General features: G+C 43.7%; 1 protein-coding gene across 1 annotated transcript; it reads left to right on the plus strand.

Annotated features, from left to right (window-relative positions):
* The first annotated feature begins 3,412 nt into the window (after positions 1-3,412).
* LOC131592123 (uncharacterized) lies at positions 3,413-19,968 on the plus strand. Its single transcript, XM_058863405.1, has 5 exons — positions 3,413-3,592; positions 14,148-14,285; positions 14,671-15,804; positions 15,913-16,153; positions 16,454-19,968. Exons 1-5 carry the CDS (start codon positions 3,413-3,415, stop codon positions 19,966-19,968), a joined length of 5,208 nt encoding a protein of 1,735 aa, XP_058719388.1.
* The last annotated feature ends 1,377 nt before the right edge of the window (positions 19,969-21,345 follow it).

The following is a 21,345-nucleotide window of genomic DNA, read 5'->3' on the forward strand; positions in this document are numbered from 1 at the left end:
TTACCTTTAGTCCGGTGAAAATGGGCAAGCCCACTATTTGGAGGCAGCGAAAGGGCCCACTTCCGTGTAGGTGGAGTGATTTCCGGGAAGATCCAACCGGATCACAGCCCCAAAACACAGTAATTTATAGAAAAGATTCGCTTGGGGACCTGCGCCCACAAAACATAACCCTTGACCCTCACCCTCTTCCTTTCCCTGCGGGAAAGATCGTGGCATCTGGTGGCCCCGAGGAAGGGAAGGCACGGTGTGAGATGACATTTAGATTAGATCAATCGATGTCGTTCATATGCGAAAGACAGTTGAAGATACCGGAACAAGGTCTTAGCCTAGAGGGGGTCCCTGGTGGGCATGCTGTTGAATATAGGGTGGCACTATCGGAAGACGTGACCCCCTTATATCCAAATCTAGACTTGCCCCAAGAAACCATTCCACCAGCGGAATGCAAAGTAGTGCACAATTTAACCTTTGTAGGGCCTCAAGTGATAAGAAAATCTAATGAACTAAAATTATTATTGGACCCCACTTATTCCCTGAAAAAGGTGCAGATGAATATACGCGTCGATGTTACGCATCTGCAGAAGGATTGCCGACCATTTGTACAGCAAAGCCTTAAAGGATAGAATGCATGGCTAGCAACTAGGTCCTATCACAGGCGGGCGCAAAGAGATATAAGTGGATGGGTTGGTACTGGATTTGGAATACTGAATACAGTAGATCAAGAGGTATTGGTGAACAAATTGAGCACTGTCACCACCAACTTAGGAAAACTCAAGGTGCCGCTGAGTTCATCTATGCTTACATTGGCAGAAACACAATCACTAGTAGTAAAATTACTAACCATGGTAGCAAACCATACTGCAGAGGATTTTGTAAAGCTCGCTGATTACACAGGAGAGCTTAGTAAAGACATTGCACTCGCTATCCAATGCTCTCAGACACAACAGTGGGTACAATCGGTAGCGGCAGGAATAATGAGAGAAGGAACGTCAGGTATATTACCTCAAGAACTAAGGGAAACAATATTAAAGGACAATCATACTACACAATTCGAGAAGGACCACCAAGCCTGGTGGCAATTAGTAAATTTCACTTATGAACCTCAACAGGAACATATCGAAGCTTATGTCCTCACCATCAGTGCGGCAGAGGAAAGAGCTATTTTTCCTATCCTCACCCTAGGGACAATGCAACAAGATGTCATTGTCAAGCCAATAGATCACAATGTTTGGGCCAGTTATGATTATATCAAAAATAAGTGGCAATCGGTTAGCACAGAGGCATGTATTCCTAGAGGACAGCTAGGCTATGTTTGCGAAAACGCTGTAGTAGAGGCAGAAGATTTATGCTTAGATGCTGAAAATAGAGTGTGCACCTTTGAAGTGCTTTTGCATAATAGAACACAGTCACAAGTTTACTATATAGGGAATGGGTGTGCTTGCGTACGGACAGCCTGTGACAATGTCACTATAGATAATTGCCAAGAGGAAACTAACAATACTAACTTTTGTGTATGCAACTTTACCAAAATAGTGGGTTGCGATTTTCATTATACTGTCCCAATAACTACTCAACAGCTAATTAACACAGATTTTAACCTGTATCGAGAAATACCAGAATTGCAAATAGGGATGGATGTCAAAATTCTCAAAGCAATGCTCGCACACCCTAAAGTAAAGGAATTGGTGCAAAGAGTGAATCAAACAACTACACGGATGGTATGGCAGGTAGAACATGATTCAGAAAGAATAAAGAATGTCCTCACCGAAGTAGAACAAGTAGGCCAGCATCATTGGTGGGATATCTTCACAGGATTTTCCCCAACAGCCACACAGGTTTTCAATTACCTGGTGCACCCAATGATATTGGTAGTTGGAGCCCTGTTGGTTTTAGCTTTTACAAATATTTTTATGTGGTGGAAGCTAAGGATCATAATGAAAAGGACCCAAATGGTTTGGGCTATGGTACGAGCGCATCAGCGCTCTTAGGATTAGACATCAGCACTCTTAGGATCAGACCTTGACGAAAGAATTCGTAAGTCATAAGAAAAGGGGGGAATGAAGCCATAAAATAGATAGCCTTCGAGAAATAATGGGTTAAAACATAGAATATGAAGGGAACATCTGGAAGTAATAAACACAACGACAGGAGGGAAAGAGAAGGATAAAAAAATCACCGGACTAAGCGTAATTTAAGCCGAAGCTAAAGCATGCCTAATGTCAATATGATAAGTTGGCCCTAGGAGGTTGGGAACTCGGCCAACTACACCGGGAAAGGACCAAATTTGGAAAGAAGTTCAAAAGTTTAAGGAGGAAGACTCCTCGGAGACCCTCGCCCACGATGAAGGCCGACCGGAACGACCCCCGAAAAGATCCTCAAAATAGAAGTTTCCGCCCATGCCCCGCCTACGGCACGCCCCATATGAATATGCATGGATATGATGTAATTCCAAACCTAAAACTGTATAAAAGGCACGCTTTTGTTGTAAGACTTTGGAAAACTCCCTTTAGAGATTTCCCCAACGTGCACGTTGCTAATAAAATACCTCCTGTCTATCTGACTTAAACTGCGTCTCTTAGACAGTTATTTATCGCCTTTTGGGGCAAAATTCGGCATCATGAGGAAAAGAGGACTGATTCCCCAAAGTGCAACATTGGGATTTCCAATCCACCAGATACAGCCTGGGGATAAAGTCCTGATCAAAGCGTGGAAGGAGCATCCCCTCAGCCCTCACTGGGAAGGACCATTTCTCGTCCTCCTGACAACAGATACCGCGGTTCGGACTGCCGAAAGGGGCTGGACACACTCATCTCGGGCGAAGAAAGTAACGGATTACAATTCCTCCGAGTGGAAAGTCACCACCCCTCCAGGAGAGTTGAAAATTAAACTCCCACATCACCACAAATGACAAGTGAAGGGCAGATAAGTTGTATTAATCCTGATTGTTATTGCTTTCCATTTGTCCATTTCAAGTGTGCTTATTGTGACCAGATTTGGGTGGCTCACTGTTTGGGAGGGTACAAACCCAAGGGGCTGTGTACCAAGTGTCTAGAAAAAGAACAAGAGCAAACTAACCTTTTCCTAATACTTGCCACCCGGGCGGGAATTTTGGAACTCGACTCTCCCGAGTGGTTCCTGTTTTTCCAAAAGGGATTGAGAGGCAAACTAGATTGTAAAGCAGAACCTCTAGTAATCGAGTGTCGTAGAATGATAAAAGTACCGTGTAGGACAAACACGATCAAAGCGTCTCAGTGGGCTGCCTTTAAGAGAAGGTACACCATAAGGACTTCAAGAGCCCCTGAAGACAGTCCTTGCTGCCGAGAAGATGGCAATCCCCGCCGTATGTTCTTATATGGGCGAAGGGCGAGGCAGAGGGATGCAATGGTGGGGAATCCTGACAGTCCTGAATCTAGCCATGTGCTTGGCCGAGGGAACGAGTCCCGAGGCAACTCTGGGGGAGCGTCCTCTGGGGAAGTGTGAGCAGTGTCGGACTGCCACAGTTACCGAACGAATAATCAACTGTCCTCCGGAACTGCGAGCGGGGTTATGCTGGGCTAATGGCACTCAGTATAATCTGTGTAAATTGGAGGGGGAGGTTTGGTGTTCCTGCCCAGGGGCAAGTTTTAAGGACAGGCAGTTTCAAACTCTGGAAGGACAAAAGACCCAAACAACCCACTTCAGAAACAAAAGGGAGGTGGGGGGAGTCCCTCCGATCTCAATTTGCGGTCAATGTAATAAAACCGTTTGGATCGGAGGTAAAAGGCAATCTACCTTCATCGCATACTACCAAATTAACCCTCTGTGTTATAATAAAGCAAACTTGAAAACGTGTAATATGGGTGGGAAAATGTATTGAGAAGGAAGAAATTTGAAACATGAAGCAAAAGCTTCCTTCAACAATGAACCCATAATTCTGGATTTGTTAAAAAGTGATGACTACCCGGTGTGTTTGCAATTCAACCAGGTATTCTGTTTTTCTAAAGATGAAGAAGGGTTAGATCCAGAAAGCAAAATCAAACAACTAACCCTAGAATTAAAAAGACGAGAAATAGAGAATAAAAGAAAAAGGCTGGAACAAGAGAGACTAAACTCTCTTAGTGAACATTATGAGCAATTGGAAAAACAATATAGTAGCTGGGGATTACCAAGCCCCAACCAAAACCTATTCATAAACCTGATGCAAGAAATTGCTACCGAATTAGGTCTATCAAATTGTTGGATATGTGGTAGCTTGAAATCGGCCGAGAGATGGCCATAGAAGGGAGAAGGACTAACCCCAGAACAACTCTTAAAATGGAAAGGCCTAAAATTATCTAAAACTACACGAAGACCCGAGGGATGGGTAATAGATCAGAGAATAATTGGAACCTTCTGCATTAGCAGAGAAGGAAAGGAATTCACTGATTTAGTAGGTTATACCCCATGTATAAACACCCTCACGGTGAATTCCAACAGCAAAACAAAAGTCTGGCAACCTGAACCACCCGAGGGTTATTGGAGTCACTCTCGGGATAATAACTGTGAATGGATAGAAATAATTGGACTTTGTTAGTATAAGAATTCTGGGGCCAATCCCTTCCATGCGTTAATAGGCCTGAGAGAATATTGGGATGATCCAGCAAAATCGAACAAGGGTTGGATGGCATATATTAAATATGTGGAAAGAAAGCATACAGTGAATTACCTAGAAGGTGGAAAAGATCCTGCACACTCGGAATCATTCGGCCCTTTTTCTTTACTTTGCCCAAAGATGAGAGTAAGTCTTTGGGAGCTCCCCTCTTTGAAACATTAGCCAGGCAAAAGAGGGAATTAAAATGGGAATTACCAATGGCGGGAGGCAACCAGAAGTGGAAAGAGGAAGAATGGCCTGCCGAAAGGATTATTCAATATTATGAGCCCGCTACTTGGGCAAATGACTGCAGCTGGAGTTACAGAACCCCCATTTATCTCCTCAACAGACTTATCAAGTTGCAAGCGGTGGTAGAAGTAGTCTCAAATCACACTTCAGAAGCCCTGGAACTCCTAGCAAAACAACATTCACAAATGAGAGCTTTTGTGTATCAAAACAGATTAGCTCTCGATTACCTGCTAGCCGAGGAGGGGGGAGTGTGCGGCAGATACAATGAATCCGAGTGCTGTATGGAAATAGATGATTACGAGGAAACAATAAAAGGATTAGCAGCTGAAATAAAAAAGGTAGCACATGTACCAGTCCAAAAATGGAACTCAATCCTACAAGCCTCCTGGTGGGACCAAATATTCGGGCAAGGGGCTTGGTGGAAGAAGCTAGTATTCTTCATAGTCTGTTCGATTGCTGGAATCATTTTTCTTCCCTGCTTAATTCCTTGCTTCATCAGACTAATTCAGTCTGTTGTGCAAGGAATGCAAATTGCCACCCTTCCAATAGATCCTGAAAGAGCACAAGGAAAACCTACTTCTCTCTCTAAATTAATGAAATTAGAGGAAGAAAAGGAAAATAAAAATGCAATTAAAGCCTTAGAAAATTTTGAAAATAAATATAACCGGTTTCAAGAAGAGTGTGGGAATTCGCTAACTGACTGAGAGGAAAATGAATGTGATTAAAAATTACATACAATCCTTCCCCCGCAAAATTGGATAAAATAACACGAATTTTTAATGTGATGAATTATTAGGCGGGGAACTGTAATAGATAAACTTATGTATAAAAATTCGTAAAAGTCAAATTAAATATATTTTTAATAATATAAAATAAAACAGTGTGACAAAAAGTCCTTCCCCAGATCTAGTTGCGAATTCCCATTCAGGAGAAAACAATGCTAGCCTGCGCCCATCGACCGAAAAGAATGAGCAGGACACGAGCCATCAGGCTAACAAAGGACGAGCTCGGAGGAGATATCCATCACCGGACCTGAAAATGCCCTGCAGACCGCTGTTGGGGAAGCAATCAGGCTGACAAAGGAACGAGCTCGGAGGAGATATTCATCACCAGAACCAAACACCCCACCTGGCAGGCCGCTGTTGGGGAAGCAATCAGACTGGACAAAGGGAAAAGCCCAGCCGAGATATCCATCGGCTCCAACCCGGATCCCACCACTCCGTCCTGATGGCCCAAACCAAAATTGAAATCTGGGAACATTAAAAACCTCTTTACATATGAGGAGACTCTGCCCAGACATTTACTAACTCTATTCTCCAATGCCAGGAAATCCATTCATCCAACAATCAAGGACCTTTAGTGAATGGTGCCTGCTTGGAATTTGGCCTCAGGACACAAAATCCCTATAAAAACCCAGACCAGAAAACCCTCAAGCGTGGATTTGGGAACACCTATACCTTTGGTATAGACCCTGTCCACCCAGCGCTGCGCTGCCCATTTTATTGTGGTTTTTCCTCGTTGTTTGTTCTTTATTGTTTTATAATAAATTTCTCTTTTTTTAACCTGAATTTGCCTTTGCATTTTATAGCACTCCCTTATGCAAACTAGCCCAGTTGTGGCACCTTCAGCCCTGCAGGCCACATCCATGGGACATTAATGTAAGAGGGGTGTCATAATCCATCAAAGACCTCCTATTGTTATTGTAAAAGGAAAGGGATTGCAAGAAGGGAGGAAGCTACCATCCACATGGTCAAAACAGTTTGTAGAATTGTATGCCTTAATAAGAGCCTGTGAATTGTGTCAAGGAAAGGTGATAAATATATTTACAGAATCAAAGTATGTATGTGGGGTGGTACATGCATTTGGAAAACTGTGGGAGGAAAGACGTTTGTTAACCTGCAGAAGAAAAACATTGGCTCATGAAAACTTAAATATTCGCCTATTGGAGGTGGTGAATTTACCAAAAGAAGTGGCAATAATATATGTTGCGGGGCACCAGGCAGGGTTCTCAGAGGAGACAATAGGTAATTTACTGGCAGATGAAAAGGCTTGGAAAGCAGCACTTTTGCCAGAAGTCTCTAAGATCTGCCCTTTGTTCCGTGGCTCAGTGGTTGCCAGAGAAACTGTCTTTTCCACCAGAGGAGTTGGAAATCATTAAAAATAGTGGGGCAGAGGAAAGAAGGGATAACTGGTTTACAAGGGATGGAAAACAGTGGATACTAAAAGCTTTGGCCCTACAAATATTAAAACAACTCCATGAAGGGAGTCATTTGGGCTCTTGAGGATTGGCAAAAGCCTTCCTCAAGATACATGCTGCTTTGGGTCTTTTTGTCTTAGCAAAAGAAGCTGTTGAGGAGTGCCTGGTTTGTGTTAAAGTTAATAGGTGGACTACAAAGGAGATTACAAAGCAGGGAGGGTGACCTTTTATTGAAATGCCCTGAGCAGGAAGGCTTAAATACCTTCTGGTAGTAGTATGTCAGTTAATAGGGTGTCCAGAAGCATTCCTAACCACTTCAGCAACTACTGAATCAGTTATTAAGGTAGTTTTAGAACAAATAATTCCAAGATACGGGATTGTGGAAGCAATAGACTCATGAAGGGGAACTCATTTTGCAAGTGTAAAAAACTATGTTCACTTTCCTGGTAAATTTTAAAAGGTTTAATAATAATAATAAAAAAAGACAATAGGAGACAAAAACAATAAAGCAAAGGGTTAAAATGGCCGGGTGCTTGGCATTTTGCCAAGAGCACACCCAGTGTTTTGGAAACACCCTTTATATATTATTTCTATTGCATCAACCTGATGCATATTCATAGACTTTGTGCATAGTCAAACTTTTCTATTAACTAGTTTACATTTTCCAGGAACTGCTTAGCATGGCCACTTCGTGAGTCTACCTTTTTAGAGCACATGTTTCTTGGCTTGTGGTTTTAATCCTCTTCTTATGACGTTTTTGTTGGGGCCAGTTCTGGGGGTCTGTGCGACTCCCGGCCACCGCTGACTTCCCGGATAGGGGTCCTGGGAAGAACAGCTGTCCAGGGGTCTCAGGCAGTTTCCAGATGGAGGTAACCCATATGAGCTTGGCCTGAGACTTCAAGTGATTAGCTCTTTTAGATGTGATTTCAGCTCTAGTGATCAGCTCAGTTCAGCTCATGGGTTACCCCAGCCGATGCATGGATGAGAGACAGGAGGCTGTGTAGCATTCCACAGAGTCCTTTATTAGCAGGCTTCTGCAAAGGGGGCCAGTGACAGTCACATCCCCTGAACTGGGCAAAAGCTGGGGCTTTTATAGGGAAGGGGAGTATTGGGAAAAGGACCAATGGTTTAAGACTGGGGTAAAATGACCAATAGTTTACAAGGAGATAACATGGGGTCCAAAAACAAGAAGGAGTCCACAGCTTAGGGCATCATCATTTATTTCCTGGAGGTTATCTTGCTTTGCACAGACAGGACATTGCCCTAACATCCAAAATTCTTCTTGACCTATGCCTAAGACTTGCTAGCAGGATAAAAAGAAAAAAGACATAGCAGAAGCATATAACATATAGCATTCATCTTAATACTTGCGAAAGCCAATATCACAACATGGATTTATAACAAAACTATGAAAAACAATATCAGAAGGATTGATTCTCAGGGCGACATCTCACCTTTTTGTCTTTAAAAAAAGAAAAAAATAAAAGAAAAATGAACAGAGAAAACAAAAAATATCCTAAACAATCAAAAGGGAAATAACAAAGAAACAATGTTCCAAACAATATCAGAAGGCTTGATTCTCAGGGTGACGCTCAGTTAATTCTGCACCTAGTGGGAAGTGGAGATAAGTGATGTGTATTTAAACCAGTATGTGGTCAGAATACTGTCTCTCATGAAGTCTCTGACAGGAAGCTCAGCTGACACAGACCCTGCTTTTGGACTTTGCTATTCACAACATTCATCCAGGAGATTGGGTCCTAATTAAGGAGTGGAAATAAGCACCACTGGTGGCGAAGTGGCATGGACCATACTGGGTGTTGCTGATCTCAGAAACATCTGTCAAGACAGCTGAACATGGGTGGACCCATCATACCCAGGTCAAGGTCTCTAAAGCCCCAGAGATTTGGACTTCTCAGCTGGAAGAAAAAGATGGGAAACCTTGGCTAACTCTGCAGAAGTGGACCAGATCAGTAGCCCCAGATATTAGTGGGCTAATGCAAACTGTCATTATCTACTTTATGCTGTTCCTCTGTATTTACTTGCCGTACCTGGTGCAGGGACCAGACGTAGAAAAATTGGGGAGGGGGGTTCAAATGTTAATTTTTATACCATTCCAGGTGCTTAAAAAATGTAATGATAACTATGGTTTGTAAAGACAAATTGAGAAATAAGAACAGGAGGGGTTGATGGGAAAGATGTGTGCTAGTCTTTACAAAAAATTCAATAGGTGAATGTATGGGTGTTAACATCTCTGAAGTGGGTCTTAATGTCTCTACCAACTTCAAGCCCCAAGTTTGTTACAGAACCCAGACAGTTTGACTCCTGAAATAGACAAATGGGTCAGTACAAGCCTGAGTTTCTGAACTTTAGAGGAAAATTACAGGTTCAAGGAGGGGAATATGCAGGAAGCAGTTCATGAAGGCTGTACCTTCCTAGTACCTCAGCCAATGGGGAAAGGAAGAGGGCAACATGCAGCCGGGAGTTTAGGATAAAAGGAGGCTGTGTCCTCTGGGACCTCGAGAAAGACCCCAGGTGGTATGTTTTAGTGAACTCTTTCCCTTTATTCAAATAAAGTTGCAGGACTTTTCTGTCTGCTTTGTGGACACTGGCTTTTCACAGTGTGGATTTTCTGCACACAAGCAATTCTGCACACAAGCAATTACTACAGAAAATTAAATGATGAAACAGTAGCTACAAATGTGATGCTGCTCAAAATGACTAGGAAACTGTACAGGAAATGCAATTCTAAACCTGTTAGGGTTTCCGTTATGTTAGGAACAATCTTCAAAAGACAAACCCAAGGGACGACATTTAACAAAATGGCTTGCCTAAGGCACAGTAATAATTATAGGGAAACAAAGAAGATGAAATGAGTTTTGTTTGTTTTTTTTTTAAGTTGTATAAAGGCAATCATGAGGTTGAGAGGAATGACAGGTTTGTCTTTACAAACAAGCTGTGGGTCTGCTGATAAGATGCAGCTATCAGTGAGAGACAACAGAAACAATGGGATGGATTCCACTAAAAGATCAAAAAGGCACTGAAAGACCACCATAAATTCCACAAAAGTTAAGAATTAAGAAGGGATTATGCATTTCGAGGGGGGGAAGGTATCGCCGCCGGTATCAGGCGTTCTGGGAAGCCTGTACCTCTCAAGTACCTCAGCCTATGGGGAAAGAGAGAAGGGACAAGCGGCCGGGAATTAGGATAAAAAGGAGGCTGCGCCCTCCAAAAATTTGAGAGACCCCAGGGGAATGCCCCATGGCCTCTCCCTTTATTTGAATAAAGTAAAAGGACTCCTCTGTCTCCTTTTTGGACATAAACCTCTGGTGTTTGTGGATTAATTTTCCTGACAATTTTTGGGGGCTCGTCCGGGAGCTTTCCACTGTCCGGGGCAGCGGGCAGCGAGCGGAGCTGAAGGCGCGCCTCACCCAGTTTCGGTGATCAGCTCCCCTTGGTGGCAGCCGGCACCGGGCGATCGATTGGGTTCCTGAGACTGTCCAGGAGACAGACGAGTGGCGGACCAGGGAGGTCCGTGAAGAGTCCACAAGGAAGGACCACTGAAAATCTCACTGGTGAGTAAAATGGGATCTTCGGGGAGGAAGCCTGGGAGGGCACCCAGGGAGGGTAGCACAGGCAAGCCTGGGAGGGCACCCATGGAGGGTAGCACAGGCTAAACAGGGCACCCATGGAGAGTTGCAAGGGTACAGCCGAGAAGGGGTCTCGGCAAAAGGGATGACGATCCCATAATAGCCCCGGAGAGTCCCTTGGGGAGAATGCTGAGATCTTGGGACAGATTATGCATTCACACAGAGGTAATTATGGAAATAATGGTAAAATATTGTTATTATGTATGGCCAGAGTATAAGTTGCCAAATAGACTTATATGGCCACCTTAGAAAACAGAATTCATTTGTGTTGAGTTCTGTGGAGGTATCTAGAGGAGAATTGGAAAAGTTGGATTGAAAGGGAATGTGGATTGATATGGTTTAAACAAACAACAAGAGAAATCTATGTGTTAAAAAAAAAAAAAAAAGGGGGAAGTGGAAAAAAACGGGGAGGGGGGAAGAAGAAAACAGTGAAGATTAAAATGTTTTTCAGCACCTTCCCCCGTCTTGTCCTCTGGTGTTACCAGCTGACCCAGGGGCAGCTGCAGGTCCCTGTATCCTCACCTTCCAGGGCAAAGGGATCAGGGAAATGCTGTTCCTACAGCTCCACCTGAGAAAAACAGTGGTGTAGGGGGAAGGGAGCAGCATATCATATCACCCCCTGGAACTAGAAGAGATCTCGAGAATCCACACCCGGGCTGGGGGGGCAATAAGGAGAGTCAAGAAAGAGTCTTTGGCAGCAGGAGATGGATGGATTGTGTTGGTGTGCTGGAACAGAATTGGTTAATGGAGAGTGTGAAGAGATGTGGTTGAAGCAGGGACAGCAGTGGAGGTGCAGGACCAGGAGCACTGGCTGGGGGCCTGTGAGGCTGCTGGGACTCAACACTGGGCAGTGCCTGACCCCACCAGCCCCGGGCAGGGGCAGCAGCAGCTGCCGGCCCTTTGAGGCTACGGGACGCCCTGGCCGCCTGTGGTGCTGCCGGCCGTGCCCACTGGGAGCACTGGAGCGGGGAGGAGCTGTTTGGACAATGTGGCAGGACCGGAACTGGCTCTGGTATTCGGTGTGTGGTAAATAGAGTGAGCACAAGGAGGAAAGGCGAAGGTGATGGCCTTTTTCAGGCCAAAGAGGGAAAAACCGCAAGGTCCAAGGGGTCCCCCGGGACAGAGGGAACGAGATCGGCCACAAGGAAGTGGCAGAGGATTTCTCTCCCCAGCAGGGGAGACCCAAGCCAAACAGCGGTTGGGAAAGGATCAGTGTGCTGCCTTCAGGGCATAAGACACTGAAAACAGCAATGTCTGCAAAAAAGCCAAAAACAGCTGGATTGTTGAGAAAGTCCAGAAGATAAGAGAAATGGATTGTTAAGAGTGTCAAAGGCTCTCATTATATCCTCCAACCTAGAGCCGTTGTCAACTTTTAAAGTGGGTCTGGATCGAAGAGAGGTGTGTGTCTTAGTAGAAACAAAGACCTCTCGATTCACCTTAATTTTTATCCCCGAGGGGGAAAATTGTCTAAAGAATTTTTTGATCATTCAAAAGAGTTGTGAGAATTGTGGTTTCTTCTGTGTGCTCAGAAGTTTGAACACATCTTTCTCTGAAAGAATTGTAAAAATTGTAGTAAATTAATTTGAAGATTTAATTAATTTGTCTACATGAAGTTTTGTGCGGAATGACTCCAGTTTGGAGGGGACCACACCCCTCTGCTTTTTGTATGTTTTGTTGTAAAAAGCCAGAATTAACAAATTTCACTTATGAAGCCAATGCTGCAGGTCATACCTTGTAGGGAACACCCCCACCAGTCTGTGGTTTGTTGTAGCCTTAAAGCAAATTCTGTAACTGCAACCTTGTAAAAATAGTGTCCTATAGAAGGCCTGGGTATTTGTCTTGCACTTCCTCTGTGAAAGTTATGAGAAAACTTTAAAGGAAAGTATTTTGGTTTTTTTTCCTTAATAAAAGTTGTAAATGTTAAAAGTTATAAAATGTTATAAATATTAGAGTTTCCTTAATGGAAGTTAATTTGTTAGTTGAAGCAGTAGCATTACTTGCTGCTGAACTAAATCATGTTTATACAAAGTCATGCAAAAGAAATTTTGGTTCAAGAGCATGGGGGAACACAGAGACCTGTTGCATATTTTTCTAAAATGTTAGACCCACTGGCCAGAGGTTGGCACAATTGTCTGCAGACCTGGGCAGCCACATCTCTGATGGTGGCTGAAGCCTGAAAGCTGACAAGGGGGGGTTATCTGATTGTTAAAGTTTCACACCAGATTAAAGCTTTGTTAACTGAGAGAGCCTCTAAGTGGATGACCAGCTCTCAGTTGTTGCAATGAGTCTTGTTTATTAGAAGCGGGGAAGGTTTTAACCGAGCCTCCTGTTTGAATGGCCCTGAAGAGGGGAGCCAAGGCAAATTCCATGTTTGTATTCAAGTAATAGATCTGCAAACTAGGGCAAGGAATGATTTGCGAGACATTCCATGGCTTGAAGGAGAAAACGTGTTTATTGATGGGTCTTCAAAAGTGGTAGAAGGAAGACGCAGAGCTGTATGCTCTTGTGAGTGCCTGTGAATTATACCGAGACAAGACAGTAAATGTTTTTACTGATTCTAAATATGTATATGAAGTGATACATGCATTTGAGAAACTTTAAGAAGAAAGAAATTTATTAAACTGCAAAGGAAAGACGTTAGTTCATGAGAATTTAATCTCCTGCCTGTTAGAGGTGGTGAATTTGCCAAAAGAAGTAGCAATGATGCACATTAGAAGGCACCAGGCAGAGTGCTCAAAAGAGGCAAGGAGAAGCAGACTAGTTAATAAAGAAGCGAAAAGCTGCATTGTTGCCGGAAGTTTCTAAGATATTTCCCTTGCTCCCAGTGGCTGCGCCCTTTGCCAGAAAGGTTGTCTTTTTCACTGAAGGACCTTGAAATAGTTGTGGAGAGTGAGGCAGAGGGAAAGAGAGGTGGTTAATTTGCAAGGGATAGTGAGCAGATGCCGAGAGTTCCGACATCGCAGTTGTTAAAGCAGCTTCATGGGGGAGGTGCCGAAGCTCCCGAGGGATGGCAAAGACCTTCCTCAAGATGTATACTACTGTGGGTCTTTTTGTTGCCATTTGATTCAATAAACTGTATTATTAAGATAGTAGTAAACGTTAATAGTTAGCATTAGTTGACATTAGTAGTAGTTATGCTAAGGCTTGGTAGGCCGCATGTAACCTGCTGATGAACTGTATAGTAGATATTGCAATGTAAGCAGTGTAGCTAAGAGATAATCTAAGGAATGTACCTGTTGGCAGAATTTAAAGGTCAAAGAGATAATTGTACCAAGTAGTGAGAAATAGTTATGATGAAGAAATCATGTAGAAAATATATAAAAACCCTGTAATTTTTCTGTGGAATGGGGCTCTGTCTTTGGACGCTAGTCCACAGGCTCCCGGGCCCTCAATAAAGCACCGCATAAACGACTTCGGTTGTTTGTGTTTTCTTCGGATCGGGCAACAGTTTTCTGGCGACCGCGGCAGGACTCCGAAGGTGACTGGGGCGGTTCGCGTTCTGATCCACTCCACGCCGGCCCCGAGTGATTCTCGGGGAGTCATCGGTTCGTGCCCGACCCCCTCACCTAGCGGACGACTGCGAAAGGTAAGCCCGAAGGTGCTTTATTTTCTGGTTCTGGTTTGGGTGCCTGCTCATAAGACGAGGCGGTGATCCTCGCAGGGTTGGGCTAAGACGTTTGGTTGGTCTGGTAAGCCTAGGCGCCGGCTGTCAGACGCGGCGAAAGCTGCGCAGGTCCGGCACTTGCCCCTCGCGGTGTCGAGAAGCGGCAAGTTGGATTGGTCTGGTGTTTATTCTATTTATTCTTGTTGTGTGAGTGTGTGGTGTGATTGATTCTGTTGGACTGTCAATATTGATTGTGGTTATTATTGTTTTGTACATTGCTGCATATTGGTTGTTGCAATCGGTTACTGAGTTGTTGTGCAATTGCTGCATATTGGTTGTTGCAATCGGTTACTGAGTTGTTGTGCAGCTGTGGGTAAAAAGGATCAAAATGCCATTCAGGGCACTTAAGTCTATGGTTCAGTCTGATAAAGGTATCCCGGAAAATACCCCGCTGGGATGTTTACTGAAGAGGTGGAAAAGTGAAGGGTCTTTCCAGGAGATGAGTAAGGATAAAATGATTGATTATTGTAATCATTGGTGGCCCGAATATAAGCGAGAAGGGCCGTCATGGCCAAAGAATGGTACTGTGGATTATGACACCATAAATTCATTAATGCACTATCTGGAGGAAAGTGAAAAATGGGATGAAATACAGTATTTAGACTTGTTTCATTTACTGCGTCGTAAAAAGGAGTGGCAAACTGAATGTGGAATAATGGTGCTGGAAATGAAAGAATCTGAGTGCGGGGGGGGGGGGGAGGGTTGTAAAAAGAAATCTAAATGTGTGCAGTGTTTAGCCTTAAACTCCCGGCCAGAAGAGGATTTGTCTTTAATGGTGTCACCAGGCACGCCTTCTGCTTCACCCCTTCCTACCGTTTCACCCCTCCCCTCTGCCTCACTCCATCCCTCGTTGTATCCGCCGTTACCTGAAAGTAGTACGGAGGAGGAGGAGGAGGAGGAGGATGAGGAGGCGACAAACATAACAGTGGCACCAGGGAATGCTAAAAAGGTTGCTATGCGTCTTTCAATCCCTCCCCCTACTTCTGCCCAAAATCAGCGGAATACTCCTCTCGCGGCACAAACTAGACAGGGACGTAAAAATTATGGGGGACCCCAGCTTATCGCCCCTTTAAGGGAAGCTATGGGACCCCAAAGAGAGAAAGTGCTTGTGAAAGTACCCTTCTCCCCAGGAGATTTGGTGATTTGGAAGCAGTCAGCAGGTAACTACCGTGAGAATCCTGAAAGAGTGGCACGGGTGGTTAAGATGATTATTAGGACTCAGAACCCGGACTGGAATGACATGCAGGTTTTATTAGATACCCTAATGGATTCCACTGAGAAAGAGATGGTGTTGCGGGCGATGAAAGAGCATGCTCGGGAAATGATTAGACTGTATCGAGCTGGGGGAACTGTGAATGACTTAGTTCCGAATGATGATCCGGGATGGGACCCGAACAAGGCTGAAGGGATGGAATCTATCAGGGAGTACCAGGAGTTGTTAGTAGAAGGAATCAAGACTGGGATGCCTAAAACACTAAATTGATCAAAGTTGTATTCAGTCAGGCAGGATAAGAATGAATCTCCTTCAGCGTTTTTAGAACGCCTTAAGGAGACTGCTAGACGCTTCACTGATTTGGAGATCGACAGTGAAGCAGGAAAATTGCAGCTTGCTTTAATCTTTTTGGGTCAGACACAGGAAGATATACGTAGAAAACTGCAGAAATTAGAAGGTCATGATACTCGGGATTTGGATAAAATGCTAGAAGTGGCTTGGAAAGTTTATAATAACAGAGAAAAAGAAACGGCCAAGAAACAGCAGGCGAATATATTAGCTATAATGCAGCAAGCCGGTAATAGAGGAGGAGGCAGAGGTGGTTTTGGGCACAGTCGTGGCTCTGGACGTGGCAGGGCAGGATTCCAGAATGTCAATTTTGGGGGACGGGGGATGGCCCCTCCTGGTCCCCAGCAAGGAGGGATTGCTCCCAATCAATGCGCGTTCTGTCGTCAGATAGGACACTGGAAGAATGAGTGCCCAGTGAAAGCTGGACTGGGAGGAATGCCAGTGAATGGACCAACAGGTTACCCCGTGAATCCAGAAGGTGGCGCCCAAGCATTAGTATTGGGGAATTATCAGAATCAAAGCTGACTAGAACAGGACTTGAAGGTCAGGATTGATATTGATGGGAAAGAACAAGAGTTTATTGTGGATACGGGGGCAACGCATTCAGTTCTAAACAAAAGGTTGGGACCTATTAGCGATACTACCATACAAGTAGTGGGAGCAACGGGACAATTAGAAGAAAGACCCTTTTTACAACCGTTAAATTTAAGATTTGGAGGAAAAGAATTAGACCATCAGTTTCTGTATATGCCTAATTGCCCCAAGCCATTGCTTGGCAGAGATTTGTTGTCATCATTAAATGTCAGAATTATATTCAAGAATGGGAGAGTAAAATTAGAGGTTCCGGGAGAAGAAATTGCTAAATTGTTTGTAATAAAAGAAATTGATCCCTCTCCTATTCCTATTGAAGTAGATCAAGCTGTAGTACCTTGGGTATGGGAGTCGGGGAACCCAGGAAAATCAAAAGCTGCTCAGCCGGTGGTAGTAGAATTAAAAGAGGGAGCTCAGCCAGTGAGAATAAAACAATACCCAATTAAATTAGAAGCTAAACAGGGTGTCGCTCCTTTGATAACTCAGTTTTTAGCACAAGGAATTTTGCAGGAATGTGAATCAGACTTTAACACTCCTATTTTTCCAGTTAGAAAACCAAATGGTAAGTATCGGCTAGTGCAGGATTTAAGGGCAATTAATAATATTGTCAAAGACATTCACCCAGTGGTTGCCAATCCGTATACTCTATTAACATCTGTGTCGGAAAAATTTAAATGGTTCTCTGTTATTGATTTGAAAGATGCTTTCTTCTGCATCCCTCTGGCATTGGAAAGTAGGAAATATTTTGCATTTGAATGGGAGAATCCTGACACTGGAAGAAAGAGACAGCTCACCTGGTCTCGATTGCCGCAAGGTTTCAAAAACAGCCCTACAATATTTGGAAATCAATTGGCAAAAGAATTAGAAGATTGGAAGACTGCTGAGGTAAGAGAATTACCTTCCTCTTATGTCATTCTCCAGTACGTGGATGATATCTTTTTAGCAACAGCAGAAAAAGGAATGTGTCTAAAATTGACTATTGCTCTGTTGAATATGCTGGGCCAGGCTGGCTACCGAGTGTCAAAAGAAAAAGCACAGCTGATAAAAGAGAGTGTAATATATTTGGGATGTGAGATCACCCAAGGCCAGAGATGGTTGGGAGTCAATCAAGTGGAAGCTATTTGTGCTATTCCCCTTCCCAGGAACCATCAGGAACTAAGGTCTTTTCTGGGAATGGTAGGATGGTGCAGGCTGTGGATTCTGAATTTTGAACTTCTAGCTAAACCATTATATGAAGCTCTGAAAGAACCGCAGTTGAGCTGGGATCGACCGAGGAAAAAGGCCTTTGAAGACTTGAAACAGGCATTGAGAGAAGCTCCGGCATTAGGCCTTCCCGATTTAAATAAAGACTTTCAGTTGTATGTAAATGAGAGACAGAAATTGGCACTGGGAGTGCTAGCTCAGAGACTTGGTTCATGGAAACGCCCGGTAGGGTATTTTTCGAAACAACTAGATACAGTAAGTGCTGGTTGGCCGTCATGCTTGCGGGCAGTTACGGCCACAGTGATCCTCATCCAGGAAGCCAGGAAATTGACTTTGGGAAGGAAAATAGAGGTATTTGTGCCTCACATGGTACTGGCAGTCTTGGAACAAAAGGGGGGTCACTGGCTTTCATCCAGCAGAATGCTGCAATACCAAGCAATTCTGAGAGAACAGGATGATGTGGATCTAAAAATGACTAATCATGTTAACCCAGCAGAATTCCTCCGCAGTGAGCAGGAAGAAGGAGAATTAGCACATGACTGCATGGAGGTGATTGAACAAGTGTATGCCAGCCGAATGGATTTGAAAGATGTTCCAATGGAAGATCCGGATTGGGAACTGTTTACCGACAGGTCCAGCTTTGTAGAAAATGGTACCAGGTATGCGGGATATGCGGTGGTGACAGTTACCACTATAGTGGAAGCAAAGGCCTTGGTCCCAGGAACGTCAGCTCAGCGAGCTGAGATCATTGGACTCACTAGAGCCCTAATGTTAAGTTCCGGAAAGAAAGTGAATATATGGACTGATTCTAAATATGCTTTTGGGGTTGTGCACATTCATGGTGCCTTGTGGAAAGAACGAGGGTTATTGAACTCTCAAGGAACTACCATCAAATATAGAACTGAAATTCTAGCCTTGCTAGATGCAGTACACCAACCTGAAAAGGTTGCAATAATGCATGTGAGAGGTCACCAGAAGGAAGAAGGAAAAATATATCGAGGAAACAAATTGGCTGATGTCACAGCACGAGAAGTGGCCAGAGAAGTGTGGACCCAAATGGCCCTGATTCCCACTAAGGTGAGTCCTGTAACTCCACATTTGATTCAAGAACTGAAGTATTCCCCGGGTGATGAAAAACTAGCATCACTGCTGAAAGCGCAAAAGAATGCAACTGGATGGTATGTAACAGCCATGGGACAAGTTGTGGTTCCCACCCGAATTATGAGAGCCATCTTAGAAACTGAACATAATAAATGCCATTGGGGAGCAGAGGCATTGGTAAAAATTCTAAAAAGAGAAGTAATTTCTAACCAGATGTTAGCATTGGCAAAACGGGTGAATGCCATGTGTCCAACTTGTTTGAAGAATAACCCAATAGTTAGGAAACAGATCCAGTTGGGGAAGTTACAAGTGGGACCGGAACCAGAAGATTACTGGCAAGTAGATTTTTCAGAATTACCAAAAGCGCAGAACTTTAAGTATCTTTTAGTGTATGTATGCACTTTTTCAGGATGGCCTGAAGCCTTTCCTTGTGGAACCAATCAGGCAAAAGAAGTAGTCAAAACACTGTTGAAAGAAATTATTCCAAGATTTGGGGTACCGTTAGGACTGTCATCAGATAGAGGCCCACACTTTATAGCAGGAATAGTACAAGAGGTGGCCAGGATGTTAGATATATCTTGGGACTTACACACCCCTTGGCGACCTCAATCGAGTGGTCAGGTAGAGCGGATGAATCAAACAATTAAGGGACAAATTAAGAAAATTTGCCAAGAGGCAAAAATACAGTGGCCACAGGCACTGCCATTGCCATTGCTCAGAATCAGAATCAAACCCAGGGAGCGAGTGGGAGTTAGCCCATATGAAATTCTATATGGAAAACCATACCATGCTAATGTGTTGAAAGGAGATTTGCACGTGCAGGGTGATCAGACAATATTTGGTTATATCATGTCACTAAACAAAACTCTTAATGCTTTAAGGGGAACCTTGCAGTGGAATCGACCTTTACCACTGGAAAATCCGGTGCATGACATTCAACCAGGAGACCAAGTCTATGTGAAGAATTGGTCCACCCACCCCTTGAAAGAGACATGGGACGGGCCCCGCCAAGTGATCCTGACAACTTACACTGCAGTAAAGGTCGAAGGAATAGACTCATGGATCCACTACACCCGAGTCAAGAAAGTCCCTGTACAATGGGAGACTCAGATAGTCTCTCCAACACGGGTGATTTTTCGCAAAAAGTAGCCTTTTTGATTATATTGTTACTGGTAATAACGAAACCAATTCTTGTTAACAGTTCTATTGTGGTTGCAGTTACCAAACCAGTGGTTGGTGTTATGGAAAGAATGGATGTGAACCTGACCTGTTTCATAATGAATGACCAGAAAACTGAAGTCCGGAATGTACAGGCAACCTGGAAGAAAGGTCCTGATTATCCAGAAGCAAATATTGTCACAGTTTGGGATAGGGATGCACAAAAAGGAAACACCACATTACAACTGAAGCAAGTAAGCCAAGAAGATATGGCAGTATACATGTGCATTGTAAAATCCCGAAAAAGCTTTGATTACAAGCAAATTAAATTGAGAGTAGTGCCCTGGAAATTGAGGAATGAAACTCCATCCCAGGAATCCGTAGAAGTGAAACCCACCTGGGCTGTACAAGACATGTGGGATGGATCTCTTTTAAAGGTAAACTGCTCATTTGTGTTAAAACGAGAATGTGGCCAGGGATTGCAAGTTAAATGGTGGAAAGAAAACAACCAAAAGTCATGGGATAAAATGGACCAAGGAATTAGCTGGTGGGAACAGTCTGGAAAAGGTACGGGATGGTTGAATATTAGTAATCCTCAAATTGGCTCTTTTGAAGGAAAATATTTGTGTTTAGTGATGTGTGAAGTTGATGCTGATTATGGAATAAGGATAGTGGAAGCTGAGTTGCGTCTACAACAAGAAGTCAGGCCCACTCACATAGCAGAAAAGAAGCATAGAGAGTTGAGAGATACAGAAGTAGCTGTACATCAAGGTCATGGACAGGAGAATTTAGTAGTAGGACTGATCAGAGATTTTGGGATGGTGCAAAACTTATCCCGAATTACAGCATGCTTGCCCCTCCCACAAGCAGCAGGAGAACCAATTCCGTGGGGAATAATTCCCATTCCATTACTACCTGAGATGGCAGAAAACACATCTACTGTATGTCAAATAGAAAAGAAAGAAGAAGAAATAAAGACTGTTAAAAAGGTATGGCATGCATATCTGTATGCTGCCAAGGACGTAGAAATTATAACAAAGCGGCCTTATCAAGAAGTTAAGTGTCACAATGTGAGCCAGCAGCATGTGATTTGGGATGATTGGGATGATTGGAAAACCGTATGGGGCCGGAGCTTATTGGAACACTATAGCTATATTGGGGAAGTGAACTGGTGTATACAATGGCTAGGAAGCAAAAATCAAACTCCTGCAGAAGTCTATAGGACAGAAACCTCTACAAGAGAAATTAAAGAAACTAGAGAAAATTGGAATTGTACTAAAGTTATTACATGTGACACCCCTGAAAGTCAGATTAGTCTAGCTCCTCTTAGAGTATTACTTAAGTGGGGATGTGAATGTAGGAGATTCA

Source organism: Poecile atricapillus, chromosome W (assembly GCF_030490865.1).
Source record: "Poecile atricapillus isolate bPoeAtr1 chromosome W, bPoeAtr1.hap1, whole genome shotgun sequence".
Classification (NCBI taxonomy): domain Eukaryota; kingdom Metazoa; phylum Chordata; class Aves; order Passeriformes; family Paridae; genus Poecile; species Poecile atricapillus.